This window comes from Lynx canadensis, chromosome C2 (genome assembly GCF_007474595.2).
Source record: "Lynx canadensis isolate LIC74 chromosome C2, mLynCan4.pri.v2, whole genome shotgun sequence".
Lineage (NCBI taxonomy): Eukaryota > Metazoa > Chordata > Mammalia > Carnivora > Felidae > Lynx > Lynx canadensis.
In genome coordinates, this window is record NC_044311.2 from 92,406,203 (window position 1) to 92,424,451 (window position 18,249).

The following is an 18,249-nucleotide window of genomic DNA, read 5'->3' on the forward strand; positions in this document are numbered from 1 at the left end:
TCAGGGATATACTTACTTATGTTTACCAGTTTATTAAAGGATATGATAAAGGATACAGATGAATATCCAGATGGAAAAGATGTGTAGGGCCAACTATTTAGCAAAGCATACCAGGCTTCCCTGTCCTCTCGGAGTGCATCACTCTCCCTGCACCTCTACATGTTCACTAACCTGAAAGATCCCTGAATCCCATACTACTGAGATTTTTATGGAAGCTTCCTCATGCATGGATGATCACTCATCAACTCCATGTTCAGCCCTTCTGCCTTCTCAAGAGAATACGGGGTGGGGCTGAAAATTCCAAGCTTGGTCTTAGCTTGGTCTGTGACCAGCCCTCATCCAGGAGCCATCCAGGACCCACCCAGAGTGACCTCATTAGGACAAAAGACACTCTTATTACCCAGGAAATCACATGGGTTTCAGGAGCCTGTGTCAGAAAAAGGGGTCAAAAGCCAAATATTAGAATAAAAGATGCTATTTGTGCTCTTATTACTTAGGAAATGATAAGAGTTTTAGCAGCTCTGCACAAGGACCTGGGAGCAGAGATCTCACACAGACCAAGCATCAAACATTTAGGGAGAGTTCAACCCAAGAATACTAATGGCAAAATCTAAATGGGAAATATGGAAAGAACCTAGAATCTTTAGGGAAAAGAGAAATGGGGTAAGGAAAGGCTACGAACTGAAGCAAAAAGATCACTGGCTTATGTGAATAAACAATGGTAAAACAATTCTTGCTGAATTCAGAATTTCCTGAGCCTAGAACTTCTGGATACTCATCTAGGAGTCATTATCCTTTGTCCAGTGGCAGGGAGCTGCCCATACACTTGAGTTAAAAACTTTTTTCATGGAAATAATTAAGTCTAGAAAGCTTCAAATCTAATTCCTGAATGCCCCCTAATTACTGATATAAACCACAGTTCAACCTAATAATTGTTGAGATGGAAATGGAGACAAATGCCTATCAGATTCCCCCATCATTTACTCAGAAATATCATCAATCTCCAATAACAACCTGGAAGAAATAGAATAGCTTTGTAAAAGACTGGGCTTGAATGAAAACTATAATTCTATCAATTTAAAGAGAGCATAAATATTACAATAGAAAAAGTTCCCTCCTTCTCCTCTGATACACATACCAAATATTTATTTCCCATCTTCTTTAAAATGGGGGTGGGGCATGAATAAAACAAAGGAAGGGAGCAAAGAGAAAAAGAGACCAAGATTTCTCAGGGGAATGTATAACCAAGGGATGATGTCAAGGCATTAATAGTGAAAAAACAAAACACCAGAACTGACACAAAAACTGGGGCCTAATATCACCCAATCAGCACATTCTCTCCTGAAAGGCAAAGTCCACATGAAAAACCAAATTATAATCAAAAAGCAGGTATATTTTCAGAATGAAGTTCCCCAATGACTAAAAATTTTCAATCATGATACCTTAAGACACCTTCACTAGGGAGACATAAATGGCAATTAAGTTGACTGTACTGTCTGATCAGTGACTCAATATCCTTGATTCAAATAATCTTGACTATATTTTGATATTAGGCCATCTCCCACACAGTCCAACTATTGCTGACAACTAGTTTCATTCAGACACTAACCCTAAGTGAAATACAAAGAGCATTATAGATCAATCTCCTACATACTGATTTATAAGTAGTGGAAATACTTCCCTTTAGAAAGTCTCATGAAATTAAATAAGTATCATATGAATAAATGTAGAAGCACATTACTTTAGATTACCCTCTCTGAGGGACTGGATTACACCTACTACTGTAGTCAAGAGTGACAAAGACAACCACTGTAACACCAATATCTGCCGAGAATCACAAAACCAAAACCCAGAGCTCCTTTAAGAAATCTGCTAGAGCGAATGGAAAAAATGATGAGAATTTTCTAGTCTATTCTGAAAGAGCTCCAGATACATTTTATAACATTCCTCTATAGCACACTCAAGCAATTCTTATATTCAGGGTGGTTGAAATTTTCTTACAACCAAGATCTCTTCCTAGTTAAGCCCTTTCAAGGTAAGCAGGCTCTGACAAATTAAACATTTAATACAAATGTGACTTCTTTAAATTACTTTTCATCTAAAATGACTGCTTCACAATAAATAAGAAAAGTCACCGGCTATTTCTAGTTCTTTAGGTTAATAATCTTAATTGATATTTGGATTATTTCTCATTAAGAAATAATTGCAAAATTCTCTTAAATAGACAATACATAACATATATAAAAATTAGAAAATTAAACATACATAAATCTTTTTTTTTGCAATAGAACATTTCATGTGTGAAAGTTTACATTTTTCAGATAGTTTTTTAAAAGGCAGATCTATGAACTAAAAAGTACCCTATACTCCTGAATTCTACCATAACAAGGGGACAATCTAACTTACCAGCATTGGCTCTCTCTATAGATTTTTGCCTCTAGAAAATAATACAAAGTTAATCCACCGAATAATTACCAAAACTGTAGACTCTTTTCCAGTTTACAAATGACAACAAGACAAAATTACTATACAACCCAGCACTTTAAAGTTTCTGATGTTGGGGCACTTGGGTGGCTCAGTCAGTTAAGTGTCTGACTTCGGCTCAGGTCATGATCTCACTGTTCAGAGTTTGAGCTCCACATCAGGCTCTGTGCTGATGGCCCAGAGCCTGGAGCCTGTTTCAGATTCTGTGTCTCCCTCTCTCCCTCTGCCTCTCCCTCAGTCGTGGTGTCTCTCTCTCTCTCAAAAATAAATAAACATTAAAAAAAAATTTAAGTTCCTGATGTTAACACTAGGCATATTGTGTTTTTTAGAAAATGCATGTTTTACAATCCTGTGTTGATAAGAAAAATCCTTAAAACCTAAAGCATTTAATTAGATGAAGCAAATTACAGATCATGTTGACAATTCTCTTCCACTAATAAACCTGCAAAAGGTGCCCCTCTTATTTCATCTGGCTGACCCTGATCTTTTAGGTCTCAGCCAGTACTTCTTCCAGAGGCCTTCCCCAAATGCAGATTAGAGGCCCTAAATACTCCTAATAGAACTTTGTACTTCCACTAACAAAGCATTTAGATACATTGTATTATAACTTTCTGGCAGTGACTGATACAAGTAGACATTCAAATAAATGTTGAAGGAAGAGGTCAAAGAGGTCAGAATGGCTTCAAAGTGGTAGAGAAGCCAACCCTTCAGATTAGGCTACAGCTACAAATAAGGGGTTGAGGGTGGGAGCAGAGGTAGGAGGGCCATGGGTGATAGAGGACACTTCCTTGTGAATGAAAAAGGTAAGCTTCTAAAAGTAGTATGACAGTCAAACAAGAAAGTAAGACTAAGAATGACCATACACGGACTTACGAATCCGTTCAATTTTATAATGATATGCATGATTGGTTCAAAAATTAAACCAGGGACGCCCGGTGGCTCAGTTGGTTAAGCATCTGACTCTTGGTTTCAGCTCAGGTCATCTCACAGTTCATGGGATTGAGCTTCACCTAGGGCCCCAGCTCCACATCGGGCTCCACACTCTCAGCACAGACCCTGCTTGGATTTCTCTCTCTTCCTCTCTCTCTGCCCTTCCCCAGTTTGCATGCATTCTCTCTCTCTCTCTCTCTCAAAATAAATAAGCTTTTTTAAAAAATTAGATAAACCAATTTAAGAAATACATAGTTTATTTTTTAAAATTACTTAAAAGGAAGATTCATAAATTGGAAAAAAATCTCACCTGTCATAGGATCAAAGAGCTGATTAGCTTCTAAGTCCGTAAAAGTACTACTACAGACAGGACATTTGAAGGAAGCCCGGTTGGTGGAATCTCTCTCATCAGTTTCAATCCTCCTTCTCATGTGGTCCAATTTATATTTTACCACGTTAACAAGAGTACGATAATTAATAAAGTAGTAGTTATGGCGAGTGGTTTTCCCATCTGCAGCAGTCTCTACCCTCATTCTGCATTTGATGAACTTATCTCCCTTTAAATTATTCAAAACTGATCGAAGTTGCTTCCGATCAAACTTGAGCAGCTCCAACATATCCTCCTCTTTCACACAGGGGTTCCGGATCAAGATGTCCAAGGCCAAAGCATGCTCAATGCCATAAAACCCCCGGATCACGTACTTGGCTAGCCTCTTCAATGCTGCAGGAACCTCGGTGAGGACATCTGGGTCTGCCATCTTTAGCAGCAAACTTCAACTTTAAATAAACCAAATTCAGAAAAAAAAAAAAAAAAAAAAGGGATCAGAAGGACATAGTAATCATTTTAAATCTAGAATTATCAACCCAATAGGGAGCTGGTAGTTACCACCCTTTGAAGTGCCACAAAGGTATCTGAGACATTGTTTTAAGACTTATAGGGGCGCCTGGGTGGCTCAGTCTGTTAAGCATCTGACTTTGGCTCATGTCATGATCTCGCGGTCTGAGTTCGAGCCCTGTGTCGGGCTCTGGGCTGACAGCTCACAGCCTGGAGCCTGTTTCAGATTCTGTGTCACCCTCTCTCTCTGACCCTCCCCCATTCATGCTCTGTCTCTCTCTGTCTCAAAAATAAATAAATGTTAAAAAAAAAAATTAAGAAAAAGACTTATAAAGCCTAAGCATTTAACAGAAAACAAGATTTTCCTTTACAGTACACAGATTATACTTTAAAAGCTTCACATATTCCTTAAATGGTCATTTTCATGATCTACTGTGCTTGATTCTAAAAAGAAACTTATTACCAATAGCAATGTTGTATTATATCAAGCCCACTTTATTTCAGAAAAAGAAACAAAAAAGATAAATGAAGCCTTACTATTCTTAATGCTATAATCTTTGGGAATGCTGGGAAACCCCTGAAAAATCTATCAGCATATCCTTAAAGTGTCTTTATTTCTTTTCTTGAGAAAAATTTTCCTACCAAAATCTATTCTAGGAGGTTTTACATAGTCATGCTTTCACAATAAAATCACAATAAACCAATAAACACATAAGTAATCACCAGATGGGTGTTTGGCAAAATTACTGTTATAAATCTGAAAGAAATTAACACTTGGATCCAGATAGCTTTACCAACCTTGCAAAGTTAAATCTGATGATCAGTTGAGTAAACAGTCAAAAAAAACAAAACAAAAACAAAAACAACTCAAGATATCTTTAAATACTGGATCCCTTCTTGCAGGACGAAGTACCCAGTTCTCACGTCATGACCCATAAGGCTATCTTCTACAAGCCCACACTGGCATGGGCTAGATTTTCACGTGGCTGTTAAAAAGCCTGTGCATTGGAATTCAGTTAGCCTGAGATTTAGTAGCTGTGTGATCCTGAGCAAATTCCTTAAAACAACTTCAAGCCACATTTTACTCTCTGAGAAATAAGGATATTAATTACCTCAGTGAGGTTATTGTGGTGAATAAATAAGAATGTGAAGCAATATGTGTATTAGGAAACACTTGTTGATAAGGGTAGCTCCCATGTTGGTTTAATCATTAAATCAATACGTGACAGCCAGGCTATCCACACTGACTATGTCAACATTTCCCTACACTATAGGGAAATTTTTAAGAGGCTATTGAACTCTTTCAATAGAGAATCACATTCTTTTATTAATATTAGTTTCGATTGAACCTTTTGTTTATAATCAGTGGTTATCAACAGAATCAGATTTAATACCTTTTTTAGAAGAAATGTCTTTATATCCACAGTACTATACTATCAAGGTATTCCTAAACAACCAATCTATACACATATTTTGGGGGGGGGGGGGGAATATAATGCCCTATGTGTAATAAAGGAAAGATAAAAGGAAAGTCAGTTACAGTATTTCAGATTGTAAATAATCAGGCAGGAATGACTATATATAAGAGACAAAGCAGGACCTAGATCCAAACCTATTGTAGTCCTAAAACATTCCGGTCATCCCAAGGCTGAAGGATGCTGAGCAAGTACCTGAGTTGAACACAAAAGTAGTATCATAGCATACTACCAGATGTATTTTGTTCTCCTTTCCAATTTGACCCCAGTTTTTTGTTTGCTTTGTTTTACACGCTCAACAGTTGGCAACAGATACAGCCTCTAAAATATCTAACAAACGAAAAATGGCAGACAAATGTCAAAATAAATTACTTTTCCAGTATTATTTCCTACTGTTATATTGCCCTCCCTGACCTCCCACTCCATAAGCTCCATATTCTAGACCAATGGTTCTCAACCCTGGCTGTAAAGCAGAATCATCTGGGGAGCATTTAAAAACACCCATCCTGGGCCCCATTCCCAGATATTTTGTTTCAGCTGGTCTGGGAGAGCCAGGTTAGGCATAGTGTTATTTTATTTATTCTGTTATAACCTGTTATTTATTCTGTGTTCCAACACACAAAGTCTCTGACCACTGTTCCTGACAAATTTGGTGAGTGGCTACTACATGTCCCCCCAGTACACATTATCATTTTGCCTGTCTCCTTTGCCTGAAACACCTTAGTGGGCCCTACAGATTTAAGCAGGGAGTGACATGAGGGACTCTGCAGTACAATAGTTTTGGTTTAGAATCCCGGCTCCACCATTTCCTACTGGTGACGTTGGAAAATTCTGTTTCCTCATCTATAAGTGACTGATAGCACCCTCCTCATAGATTTGAAGTACAGATTACCTGAGATAATTCATGTAAAGTGTTCTGCTTTCAGGGCTAAAAACAGAAAAGTGCCATTAAATACGGGCATTGATAATAATACCCTCTAATTAGAAAAGTGACTCTTGTAACAATATGAGAAATGGCCATAAGTATTGAAGATGGAGCCACTGCAAAGCTATTAAGAGCCATGGTAACCAAGCCTAAACTAAGGAAGAAAGGACAGGATGAATGAAACTTACTACAAAAACAAAATTAAAAGAATCTGGTAATTTATTGGAAATGAGTTACAGAGTGGGAAAATTTTAAATAGCTATTTGGGTTTGTTTGTTTGTTTGTTTGTTTGACAACACTTTTTATTGTGGTAAAATACACATAACACAAAATTTAGCAATTAACCATTTTGAAGTATACAGTTCAGTGGTATTAAATATATTCATACTGTGGCACAACTATCCCCACCCTCCATCTCCATAACTCTTTGCATCTTGTAAAACTGAAACACTGCACCCATTAAACAACATGCTTAATATTATTAAATAATGACATATAGTTATGTGCTTTGAGCCAGTGTAGCTAGGAAGAGAACACTACTACTAAGAAAAATGAGTTAACACCTGAAAGAGGAACAGGTTTGGAAGAAATGAGGCATTCACTTTTAGATGCTTGTCTTTGAGGATATACCACAGAATATTCTGTGAAGATGTCCAGCAGGTAGCTGAACAAATGAAACTGGGGCTCAGGAAAGAAGTCATGCTGTTCCAGCTTATGCAAAATCTCTACATTCTAAAATCATCCTTCCTGACATTTTGTTCTCTCCTCTATCATTTCTACTTCCCCACTTAAGCTGAATCTCCTACTCAGTCTTTGGATTTATCATGTTACTTAAGTCAGAGGTCTCAAACTGGCAGCCTCTGTCACATTGTTTGACCCAAAGAACGTTTTGAAGATTTTCTGAATTAGTCATCAACACTGAAAAATCATGAGATTTCACATAAATTTCAACTTTAAGCTTGAAAGTTGGAAATATCTGAGGAAAAAAGTGAGATCATGTTCCCACAGGGAAACAACCTGAAGCTGAAGAACAGTTGATGGTTTTAAACAGGGAAGGAGCTTGGCTGGCCTCTGGAGACTTTTGAATGTGTGACCTTTCGGCACCAACCTGTTTCTTCTTTTTTAGCCTCACAGTCCATCAGTCACCTCCCAGCCTCACCTACCTCCCTAACACAGTCCAGACCCCCAAGGGCAAGTTGGTTTGGTCTTTGAACAATGTATTCTCATCATACATTTAGCCAGGCACAGAGTTGGAGAAACAAAGTTGAAATGCATCCCTTCTCTGCACTGTTGACCCTTGTCAGCCTCATCCCCAGCCACACTGGCATTCTCTCAATTCCAATTCCATAAGCCACACATGCTTTCTCCACTTCCAGGCCTTTGCACATACTGTTCATTCTGCCCACAAAGCTAAGCTCAACTCCCTTCTCCTAATCATCTTTCACATATAAAATGACGTTTCTCAGGGAGACATTCCCAGATTCCCCCGAGTAGCTTAAATGTTCCCCTTTCACACACAGCGCTTCCCCTTTACTTCTCGCAGTAAATAGATTTGTACTGTCTTCATGTCCGTCTCTGAGACCAGGGCCTTTATCTTGTTCACCACTTTCTAGCACCCAGCACAGCTAGTCTAGCACTTTCATAAAACTTCCAGGAAGCCTCCTAAGCACGTGTTCAAAATGCCCACCCTGCCAGCTTCCCTCAATTCACTTCCTCCACTGCTGCTTCCAGAGTAGAAAAAGACTACTGAAAACCCTCTCCTTTAACCTCAAATGGTTGTAAGCAGGCGGTGACAGGATTGAAATTCGCTGTTTTAAAAGGTTATGCTACAGGATGTAAAACAAAGGAGAAAGGAGCGGATGTGGGAATCCAATTAGATTATTTCAGCGTACCACTATTCCGGTTCTAGAAAACCATGGATCCTATACGTCTGTGCTTTTTTTCAGTTACCATGTTCCATGGCACTTTCCATACCTTCGTACATAAAGCGGCATAATCACCGCAAAAACTGCAACCGGCTGCCCTCCACGAGCTCGGTTCTGAGCTCGGTTCTGTAATGTTCACTCCTCCCCGCTGAGAGCCCCCGAGCCCCTAAATTCCCTCGGACTGTGCCAGGTGAGTCCTGGGGCCACACTCGGCGCAGCCAAGCCCGTCCTACCCGAGGTCGCACACGGGCCGCTCCGGGGTCAATGGTTCTTTGGAGGACCACGTCAAGGGAATAGCTAAGGGGATGCGGGTAGCTAAGGAGAAAGGAGAGAAAAGGGGGAGAAACCCTGAAATGCGACGCCGGACGAGGGAATCGAGAACAAGGAACAGGGAGCAAGGTTTACCAAAACGAATCTTCGAACACTCCCACTACAGCTTCCCTCAGCGCCTCAACTACCGGCTTAAACGAGCCACGCCACTAGTGCGACAAAGACAATTCCTTATTCCTGCGACCAGCTTTGGAACCCACCCACCACTTTTAACCGTACCGGCCAATCAGCACAGTGAGGCCTCAGATCAAGACAGTCACACCCCCGATTAGCCAATGAAATTGAAGACTCTCTCTTCCATACCCAGCTCTGGTTGGCCTACCATCCCGGAACAGGCGTTAACTCCGGGCTGTGGCAAGATGGCGTCCCTGGATCGGGTGAAGGTACTGGTATTGGGAGACTCAGGTGAGCGGCTTAATCCACCTCTAGAGTTCCTGACACTGTTGAGTTATCTGATAACCCTCTTCCTTCGCTACTCCCCCGCTTCTCCAACGAACTGGCTCTGACCGTGGCTGAAAGCCCTCTCAAGGTCTAAAAACTACACTTCCCAGAGGACTTTGCTCTGACGAAGGTGGCGTTGCAGGTGGGGGGCGCGGAGCCCCGACCTTTCTCCGCCTTCGCAGCTTTCCAAGCCGGTCTCCCGGGCGACCGCATCCTAGCTTGTATTGCCGATTCCTTTGTTTTAAGAGATATGCAGACATTGAGTATTGTATTGGGCGCTGTAAGAAAGATACAGAAGCTGGGATCGTGCCTTCAAGAGATTTTGTTCATTACGGAATTCAAACATGCACTAAGAAAAATGACACTGTTCCAACTGCTTTACAGATATTAACTCATTTAATCTGAGATCAGCCCTATTAACCCCATTTTACAGATGAGAAAAGTGAAGAGGAGAGATAAATGACAGAAGCTGTTTGAACCCAGAGTCTACGCACTTAAACACTAAGTCATGTTATGAAATGAAATATTGGGTTGTAGTCCTGTTTTAGTCCTGTTTTACTCTCAGCTGGGCTTCTTAATTTCTTTGTTCTCTTTAATCCTAATTGAAAACCTATTATGTACTACGTTGTAAGAAAAAGAGCAATTAAGATAAGGCTATATTATGAAACAGCTAGGATTTAATGCTGAGCTCAATTTAATCCTAGTGTTAAAATTCTTCTTTTGACACCTTGGACTTTTGAGAACTAGAAGTGAGGTCTGCATTTCCCCCTCTCACCTCACTACCATTCTCTTTCTTACCATAACTTCCAGCCCTGTGCTCATTAAGAACTTGGAATAAATGCTAACCTTGCATTTCGTGGATGTCCTTTTCTGGAGTTGACCTCTGAATGTGTGCTGTAAGCAAAGACATTATGCAAAATGCATGGAAGATATACCATGGAGAGGATACACCCTAAACAACTTGAAAACTAGCCTTACAGACTGTAAACAGTTGTGGTGGAGAGGAGGAAGTTAAGAATGTTTCCACATTGCCTGAAGATTATTTGCATTCCAAAATGTTTTATAGATAGCATTATTTAATATCCCCTTAAGAAAGTTGCATTATGAAATTCTTTTCATATAATCCAAGTTATCAACTCCAGCCAGTTCTTTAGCTTGAAGTGATGCTGAAGTTAATGAAGTCACTCAGCTAGTAATAATGGTCTAATGGGACTTGGCAAGAGTATAACCAAGTAGAATTTGAGACAAATTCAGAGCTAACGTGGTTCATGATGTATAAAGTGGGCTTTCTCCCTCATTTTTAATTCACTTTTCTATCACATCTAACCAACGCTTGATGCTCCATATTGTTGGAATTAGTCAGTTTTTTTCTTTTTCACAAAAATACTTAAGTACCTGCTACATAGCAGGCACTATAGTAAGTGCTGAGGCTGTAACTGTGAAATCGATGCATTACATAACAGGGTTGAATTGGCTGCTGCATTAAATGTGGAAAAATGATCAGGCAATTAGTAAGCTTTTCTTTTTCCTGATAGCCTGGTTGTAAAACAGAAGACACAGTCACGCCCACTTGATTGATCTTGTCACACATTCACAGACATTAGGCTATGTATGGAAAGTCGGTTATTGCCTTTTTGTCATTTCCCTTTTAACACTGATTTAATAACAGGTAAGGATATGCTTTTTACACTTCATCTGCCTTTGTATTCAGACTTCAAAGTTTATTTTTGAATAAAGTCTTATTTCCCCTGTGAAATGTTGAGGATTTCACAAACATATAAAAGAATGACTTGAAATGTAGACATTTGTTTTATATCCCCTAGAGATAGTTGATAATTTAGTTAGGAATCCTGAAAGTCTCACTAATACACACATACGTTTTTCCTCTTTGTTCTTTCAGAGATAAGAGATAAGCTTAACACATTACCAGCAACTATATTTGGAACTGGCATTTATTTAATTATATTGGACTTTTTCCCCTAAGCAAATCAAGGGCATTCTTTTGATCTAATTTGATTCTAATGGTAAAAGCATAGAATTAGTACCTCCCAAAATTCTTAAAGAAATGAATAGTCAGCCAAGTTTCTTGGCACTTCAGTAATTCTTACTGCTGACAATCTATCCAGGGTTAGTCAACTCTTCCCACCCAAAGCAGTTAATTCATGGAGAGCTATACAATATTAACTGCATAGAGATGTTTGCTGACACAGTTAAGCTTAACTAGAAGCTCAAACCTTGCATCAGGCTGATAACCAAGCGTGTAGATATATGTCTCCAACATAGACAACCTACATGGAAACACCAATCAACAATATGCCCTAAAGGTCACAGATGTCAAATGCAGTGCAGTAAATACAAAGACAGAGCCAAATTTGAGTACTCAAAAATCTAAAAGTCTGTGTTGAAAAAAATAAAAAGAATTAAAAGGAAACCTGAGAAAATGTTTGATTCAACTGCATGAGACAGCTAATATATAAAGAGGTTATGTAAATTGATAACCCTAAACCCATTAGATAAATGGGCAGAGAACATCAACAGATAATTTTGTAAGAGAGGAAAGACAACTGATTAACAAAGATTGTAATGGATATCTTTACCAGAAGGTAAAGAAATGCAGACTAAAGCAAGATGTCACTTTTTTTTTTTCTCAAATTAACATAGATGAAAAAGCAACAACATACATACTCTTGAGGTGCAACAGGATCTGCAGGTTTATATGTATGGCTGGTGGCAGAGTAACCAGATGAAAGTTGTCAACATATATCAAGAATTTTAAATGTTCATTTCACTTCTGGAAGGGTATACTATGGAAATCATTTTAATTTGAAACAAAAATTTAAACAAGTCTTTTCTTAGCATAGTGAAAAGTTCAAAACATATCTAATAATGAGGGAATGGTTAAGTAAATTGTTATGTCTACTCTCTGAACTACTATGGAGACATTAAAAATGTTTCTGAAGGAATACCTGGTTGGCTCAATCAGTTGACCATCCGACTTCAGCTCAAATCATGATCTCAGGGTTCTTGAGTTTAAGCCCCACATCTGGCTGGCTAGCAGTCTGTCAACGCAGAGCCCGCTTCGGATCCTCTGTTCCCCTCTCCCTGCCCTTGCGCTCTCTCAAAAATAAATAATTTTTTTAAATGTTTATGAAGATTCTGTAATAACATGGAAAAATTTAACCCCTAAATAAATATTAATTAAGGCACTGTTCTGGAGACTGGAGATGAAAACAATGTGTAAAACCTAGTCCCAACCCTCAAAGAACTTAAACTGAGTGAATAAAAACTATAAACAAAGAAGTGTAATAATGTGTTTTTTAAGTGCTTTGTAGAAAAATGTACAGGGCACACAGGAGACCCAGAGGATGGTGGATAGTGTGCTTAGTTCTACCTCTGTGTAGTTCAAGAAAACTTTGTAACTAGAAAGATGCTGAGTCTTGAAAGATTAATTCACCAGGCCAATTTGGGAGCGAAAATGAATGGGCAGGATGGGGAGAATATTTCAGACCAAACCAGCTATGTAAACAAAGGCGGGTATTGTCTTTAAGTTCACCATGTATATATTCACAATAACAACCTACTTTTAGAAACCCCCTGCTAATGGTATTAAATAAACCTACATGTTGCTTATAGGGCTCTTCAGGCCATTTTTCCTTTTTTAAAATTCATTCCAGATTGTCTGTAAATATAACTCTTTATAATAAAAAATAAACATAATTAATAGGTTCATACACAGTAATGCCCACAAACAGGTGGTCTAAATTTTTGCTACAACTAGTGTTACATAAAGATTCACCAGCTATGCTTGTTACAGTGGCATCCCAAAATGCTGTTAATTGAATGAGTGACTCTACATACAGGTATACAGAAGAACTCATTCTCTTTCTTCTTCATCTAGATCTCCATATGCTAGTTCTAGCATTAATAACTACATTATCTTGAACCCAGTGGGTCTACAAGAAAATAAAGTTCTGCCTTAAGGTAAAGAACCATGATGTAGAAGAGGGAATAGAGTAGTTCTATTTTCCCAAAGGGTCAAGTCTGAGCCAGGTTGTTGACTGCCTTTTAAAAATCACTATATAGGAGAACTAGAGGGTCTAAATATGAAATTGTGAAATGGTGAATCCCTGTCACAATATTCAAGCACAATTTGAGAGAACCACTGTCTTTAACCATCTTCTCTGTATCAATAAAGCTTATTAAGTGGTTGGTATGGTATGACCACCCTTCAGCCAACCATACTTTACCTATCATTATTACTGCATATGCTCAGTCTTACTTTTGTCATAATGGATATTTCAGCATGTCTCTTACATGACTAGAGTTCTTAAATCTTTTACAGGTGTTGGGAAATCTTCACTGGTTCATCTTCTGTGCCAAAATCAAGTACTGGGAAATCCATCATGGACTGTGGGCTGCTCAGTAGATGTCAGAGTATGTGTTTCCGATATTTTAGTTTTTCTTTAGTCATATTAAAGATCAGTCCTTCAAACTACATGATCAAATTATAGTACTGTAGTCAAAACTGATACTAATAGCTAGGCTTTATTAACTACCTACTCTGCGTTAGATACTATGCCAAATGCCTTGTATGTCTTTCCTTATTTAATCTTTTTTAAACTGAGACATAACTGGAGAAACTAAGACATGGAGAAGTAAACTACCTTGATCAAATTCACTCAGTGCAAAAAAAGCAGAGTTAAGATTGGATCCTAGACTTAACCCAGTCTATGGCCATACCACCCTGAATGCACCTGATCTCTATCTATCTAAATAGTCTTAATCCAGAGACTTCTGTGTTAATTACTGTGTTATATACCCAGAGTTCACTTAACATGCTCCATAAATAATTCTATCTAATCCTTTGGCACTAAGACTGACAACTTGGGGCTAGAAATATAAAGTCAAAAGCTTCTGGAGCCTTATGTCTGGGTCTTCTTCTCTTCCACTTCACATTTAGCAAACTTGGGTGCAGTTTCCTAACTCTCTATCTTCCCAGATACTGTTGGTCTTTGCTAATCCCAACTAATTCTGTCCAAGTGTCTCTTCTGCTAGCATACATCTCTCCATTGACTTAAGAAATGAAAAGGGAAGGAATTGTTCAATTGAATTAGTTCAATTGACAGTTATTTTCCTTCAGTTCTTTGAAGCTATTGTCCCACAGACTGTGACTTATATTTCTAGTGATTGGAAATCTTTTGTCAGCCTAATTATTATTCCTTTTTAAGGTAATTTCTTCTCTCTAGTTGCTTTTAAAAGATTTTTTTTTTATGTTCTGTAGTTTTGCTAACTTATGTCTAGGTATGTGTTCATTTTTAGTCATCCTGTCATAAGGTTGTGCCTCTCCTGTCTGTCTTTATTTTTCAAATTTTTTAGCCACTATCTGTTGTCTTCCCTCATTCACTCTGTCTTCTCCTTTTGAACTTGTATTAGATTTTTTTTAATGTTTTATTTATTTTTGAGACAGAAAGAGACAGAGCATGAGCAGGGGAGGGGCAGAGAGAGAGGGAGACACAGACTCCGAAGCAGCTCCAGGCTCCAAGCCGTCAGCACAGAGCCCGACGCGGGGCTGGAACTCACGAACCGCGAGATCCTGACCTGAGCCGAAGTCGGACGCCCAACCAACTGAGCCACCCAGGTGCCCCAGAACTTGTATTAGATTTTTATTCTCTGTGTCTTTTAATTGTACTTACATGTTTTCTATTTTTTGTTTCTCCTTTGTGTGTTCTGGATCATGTATTCATATCATTAAGAATTTTGGGGGGCGCCTCGGTTAAGCGTCTGACTTCGGCTCAGGTCATGATCTCAGATTCGTGAATTTGAGCCCCGCATAGGGCTCTGTGCTGACAGCTCAGAGCCTGGAGCCTGCTTCAGATTCTGTGTCTCCCTCTGTCTCCACCCCTCCCCCACTCACACTCTGTCTCCATCTCTCTCTCAAAAAATAAATAAACATTAAAAAAAATGTTTAAAAAAGAATCCCTTCAATTATGTCTAATCTGCTTTTCAATATATCCACCAAGTTTTTCATCTCAGTAACTATAATTTTTTATTTCTAGATATTCCTTTTGGTTCCTTTTCAAATGTCAAAATCTTTCAAAATATCCTGACCTTTCATTATGGTTTTACTTTTTATTTTATTAACATAGTATTTTATGGTTTCTTTTGGATTGTTTTATTTTTTCTGAGTGGGTGATAGATATTCAACTTGCTGTGTATGCTGACTATACCTCATGAAAATGTATGTCTTTGTATGGTTTATAATTCTTTGAAGATGATCACATCTTCAGCAGGATATTTTTTTTTCTTCTTCCCTGTGGAAATTTTGTGTGCTTGTTGTGTGAAAGTACAGTACCTTTTCATTTCTGTTGCTGCCAGAGCCCTAGGGATTTCAAGGGTACTTACAATTTTACAGCTAGGAGTCTCCATGCCACCTAGATAATGTATATTCTTTAAGTTTCCGATTCTAGTACAGGCCTGTGGTTTTCATTTTTTGTGGACCCTCTATCTGTTCTGTACCACCCCTACCTGAAGTCCCTGACAGAAAGTTTTTCCTACTTTCCTGAACCAGTGGACAGTTCTTCCTACTCTCTTTGACTGGGCAGCTCACCAAGGGTCCAGATTTCATGAAGGGAACTGTAGTCTGGTCTTTGTCACCCACTCATATATATTCTGCCTTAGAAGCCAGAAAGCAGGGGCACCTGGGTAGCTCAGTCAGTTAAGCATCCAACTTCATCTCGGGTCATGATCATGAGATTGAGACCCATGTCGGGCTCTGCATTGACAGCACAGAGCCTGCTTCAGATTGTCTGTCTCCCTCTCTCTCTACCTCTCTCTCTCAGCCTCTCTCTGTCTTTCTTTCTCTCTCAAAAATAAATAAACATTAAAAAAAAAAAAAAAGCCAGAAAACAGATCTCTATTCCTGGATGGACACTAAAACTCCAGGGACCAGCCCCTGAAGCTGTCTCCTCTGAATCTGGGTCAGTTCCCACTTCTCACTCTAATTTTAAGTTCTTCATTTCTGGCATCTCAGGATTTCCCTTTATTTTCTTGAACTTGTCCTCTTTATTTTATAAAAATATTTCTATGGCATTTCTGTGAATTTGAAGTCAGAGGGGACCTGTATGTGTCATTTCAGCCTGCTATGTTCCCAAATTCTTGGATATAGGAGAAAAACAAATACTAGATAATGAGTTCATTTGGCAGCTTGCCAATAGCAAGTTCTGGACCGAATTTCCTTTTGGACTTTTCACAATCCCTTTCTGTGGGAAAGCATAATATTGAAAAGAAACTTAGATTTAAACTCCCACTTCCTGGGTCAGTTCCCATATTGCCTTTTGCTTCCTCAAGAGTGACTTTAGAGTAATCAGTTTACTTCTCTGAGCCTTAGTTTATCCTCTACAGAATATAGGTAAATAATGCCTGCTTTAGCTAGCCTTCAGGTTTGTAGGTTATGTTATACTGTGACTGATTTTACTGGAATGAGTCTGGTACTAACTGACTCCTATAAAGCCAGGCTGGCCTGAACTGCATTATTGTTGAAGAATAGGGCATATGGAGGTGAAAGTTATAACTCTTCACTGTGTCTTGAGCTAGTTGGTCTCTATCTTTCATCTTTGAGAAGAATGCATTTCTTGAATGACAACATAAGTGAAAGGCATTTGTAAATGATAATCTTAAGGAAAGTTGTCATAGACATGTAAATTGTTTTGACTACTGTTGTAATAAAGTAAACAGTTCTTCCCTCTAGCAAGAATGATTAAATCTGATAAAAACCGTTACCTAAATAGCTTGGAATACTTTCTTCTGTAGCAGCTTTTGTATTGCAGTTATAGCTTCTATGTTATTGAAACCAGAGAGAGGGTATCTCCAGAATCCAGGTAGATGTGTTAATACACTCTTTTCAAAACTCTTAGAAACAATTGTCTGTTTTAGCTCATTTTACATCTAAGAGCTTACTAAAAATAGAGATAATAAAGGTGATAATGTAATTGTTTAATTCAAGTATTGGGTGAAACTAATGAGCTTACTGTATGTACTCAGTAATTACTAACATTTTGGATTTAGTATGCATTGGAGAGGTATTCATAACTGAATTGAAGGGAAAAGGGAAAAGTTTTATTTTACAGTGTTCTTCATTCATGACTGTCTTCTAATTTTGTTGCCCCAAGTCTAATGAGACTAATATAAATGCATGGCTACTCTTAATCATGAAAACAAGACTTACAGAATTTTAATCTTTTCGCAAATTATAAATAAGGAAATTGACTTGTAATTTATTGTTCATTTTAATGGGATTTTAACTCTCTAATTTACACATTGCATACAATCAATATTTATTGACTTCCTCTTTGGGCAGCATAATAATGTGCAAGCACTGAGGAGAAATTTAAAAAGAAAAGACAATCTCTATCCTCACTAAGAATGTGAAGTAGGATCTAGTAGGTGGCACAAAGTTCATATATATGAATAATTTTAAAAATAACATACTGGGGTGCCTGGGTGGCTCAGTCAGTTAAGTGTCTGACTTCAGCTCAGGTCATGATCTCATGGTTCGTGGGTTCGAGCCCCTCATCGGGCTCTGTGCTGACAGCTTGCTCAGAGCCTGGAGCCTGCTTCGGATTCTGTGCCTTCTTCTGTCTCTGTCCTTCTGCCTCTTTTGCACGCTGTCTCTTTCTGCCTCTCAAAAATAAATAAATGTTAAAAAAAATTTTTTTAAAGAAATAAATAACAATAGTACTGAATGATGGCTTACTTTGCCTAAGCACCGATTTTACAAACTAATTCAAGTGATTCCCACAACAACCCTTCCAGATAGGTGCTCTTAGTGCCCCTATTTGATACATGAAGCAGTAGAGGCACAGAGGTGTTAAATGTCTTGTCCAAGGTCACATTGCTAGTTAGTGA

At 38.5% G+C, this 18,249-nt stretch overlaps 2 protein-coding genes across 3 annotated transcripts in view; one reads left to right on the top strand and one right to left on the bottom strand.

Annotated features, from left to right (window-relative positions):
- GTF2E1 (general transcription factor IIE subunit 1) overlaps positions 1 to 9,109 on the bottom strand; it is a 35,908-nt gene extending 26,799 nt beyond the window's left edge. The window contains exons 1-2 of one of the 2 annotated variants that reach the window (XM_030329790.2): positions 8,980 to 9,109; positions 3,725 to 4,191 (exon numbers count right to left, since the gene is read on the bottom strand). In XM_030329790.2, coding sequence (XP_030185650.1) covers positions 3,725 to 4,172 — 448 coding nt within the window. In that variant the 5' untranslated portion in view covers positions 4,173 to 4,191; positions 8,980 to 9,109. The other variant, XM_030329791.1, reaches the window with a different exon arrangement.
- A 129-nt stretch (positions 9,110 to 9,238) lies between these two features.
- RABL3 (RAB, member of RAS oncogene family like 3) overlaps positions 9,239 to 18,249 on the top strand; it is a 37,521-nt gene continuing 28,510 nt past the window's right edge. Inside the window, exons 1-2 of the mRNA XM_030329516.2 lie at positions 9,239 to 9,309; positions 13,688 to 13,779. Of these exons, the coding sequence (XP_030185376.1) occupies positions 9,264 to 9,309; positions 13,688 to 13,779 (138 nt within the window). The 5' untranslated portion in view covers positions 9,239 to 9,263. The remainder of the gene's footprint in view (positions 9,310 to 13,687; positions 13,780 to 18,249) is intronic.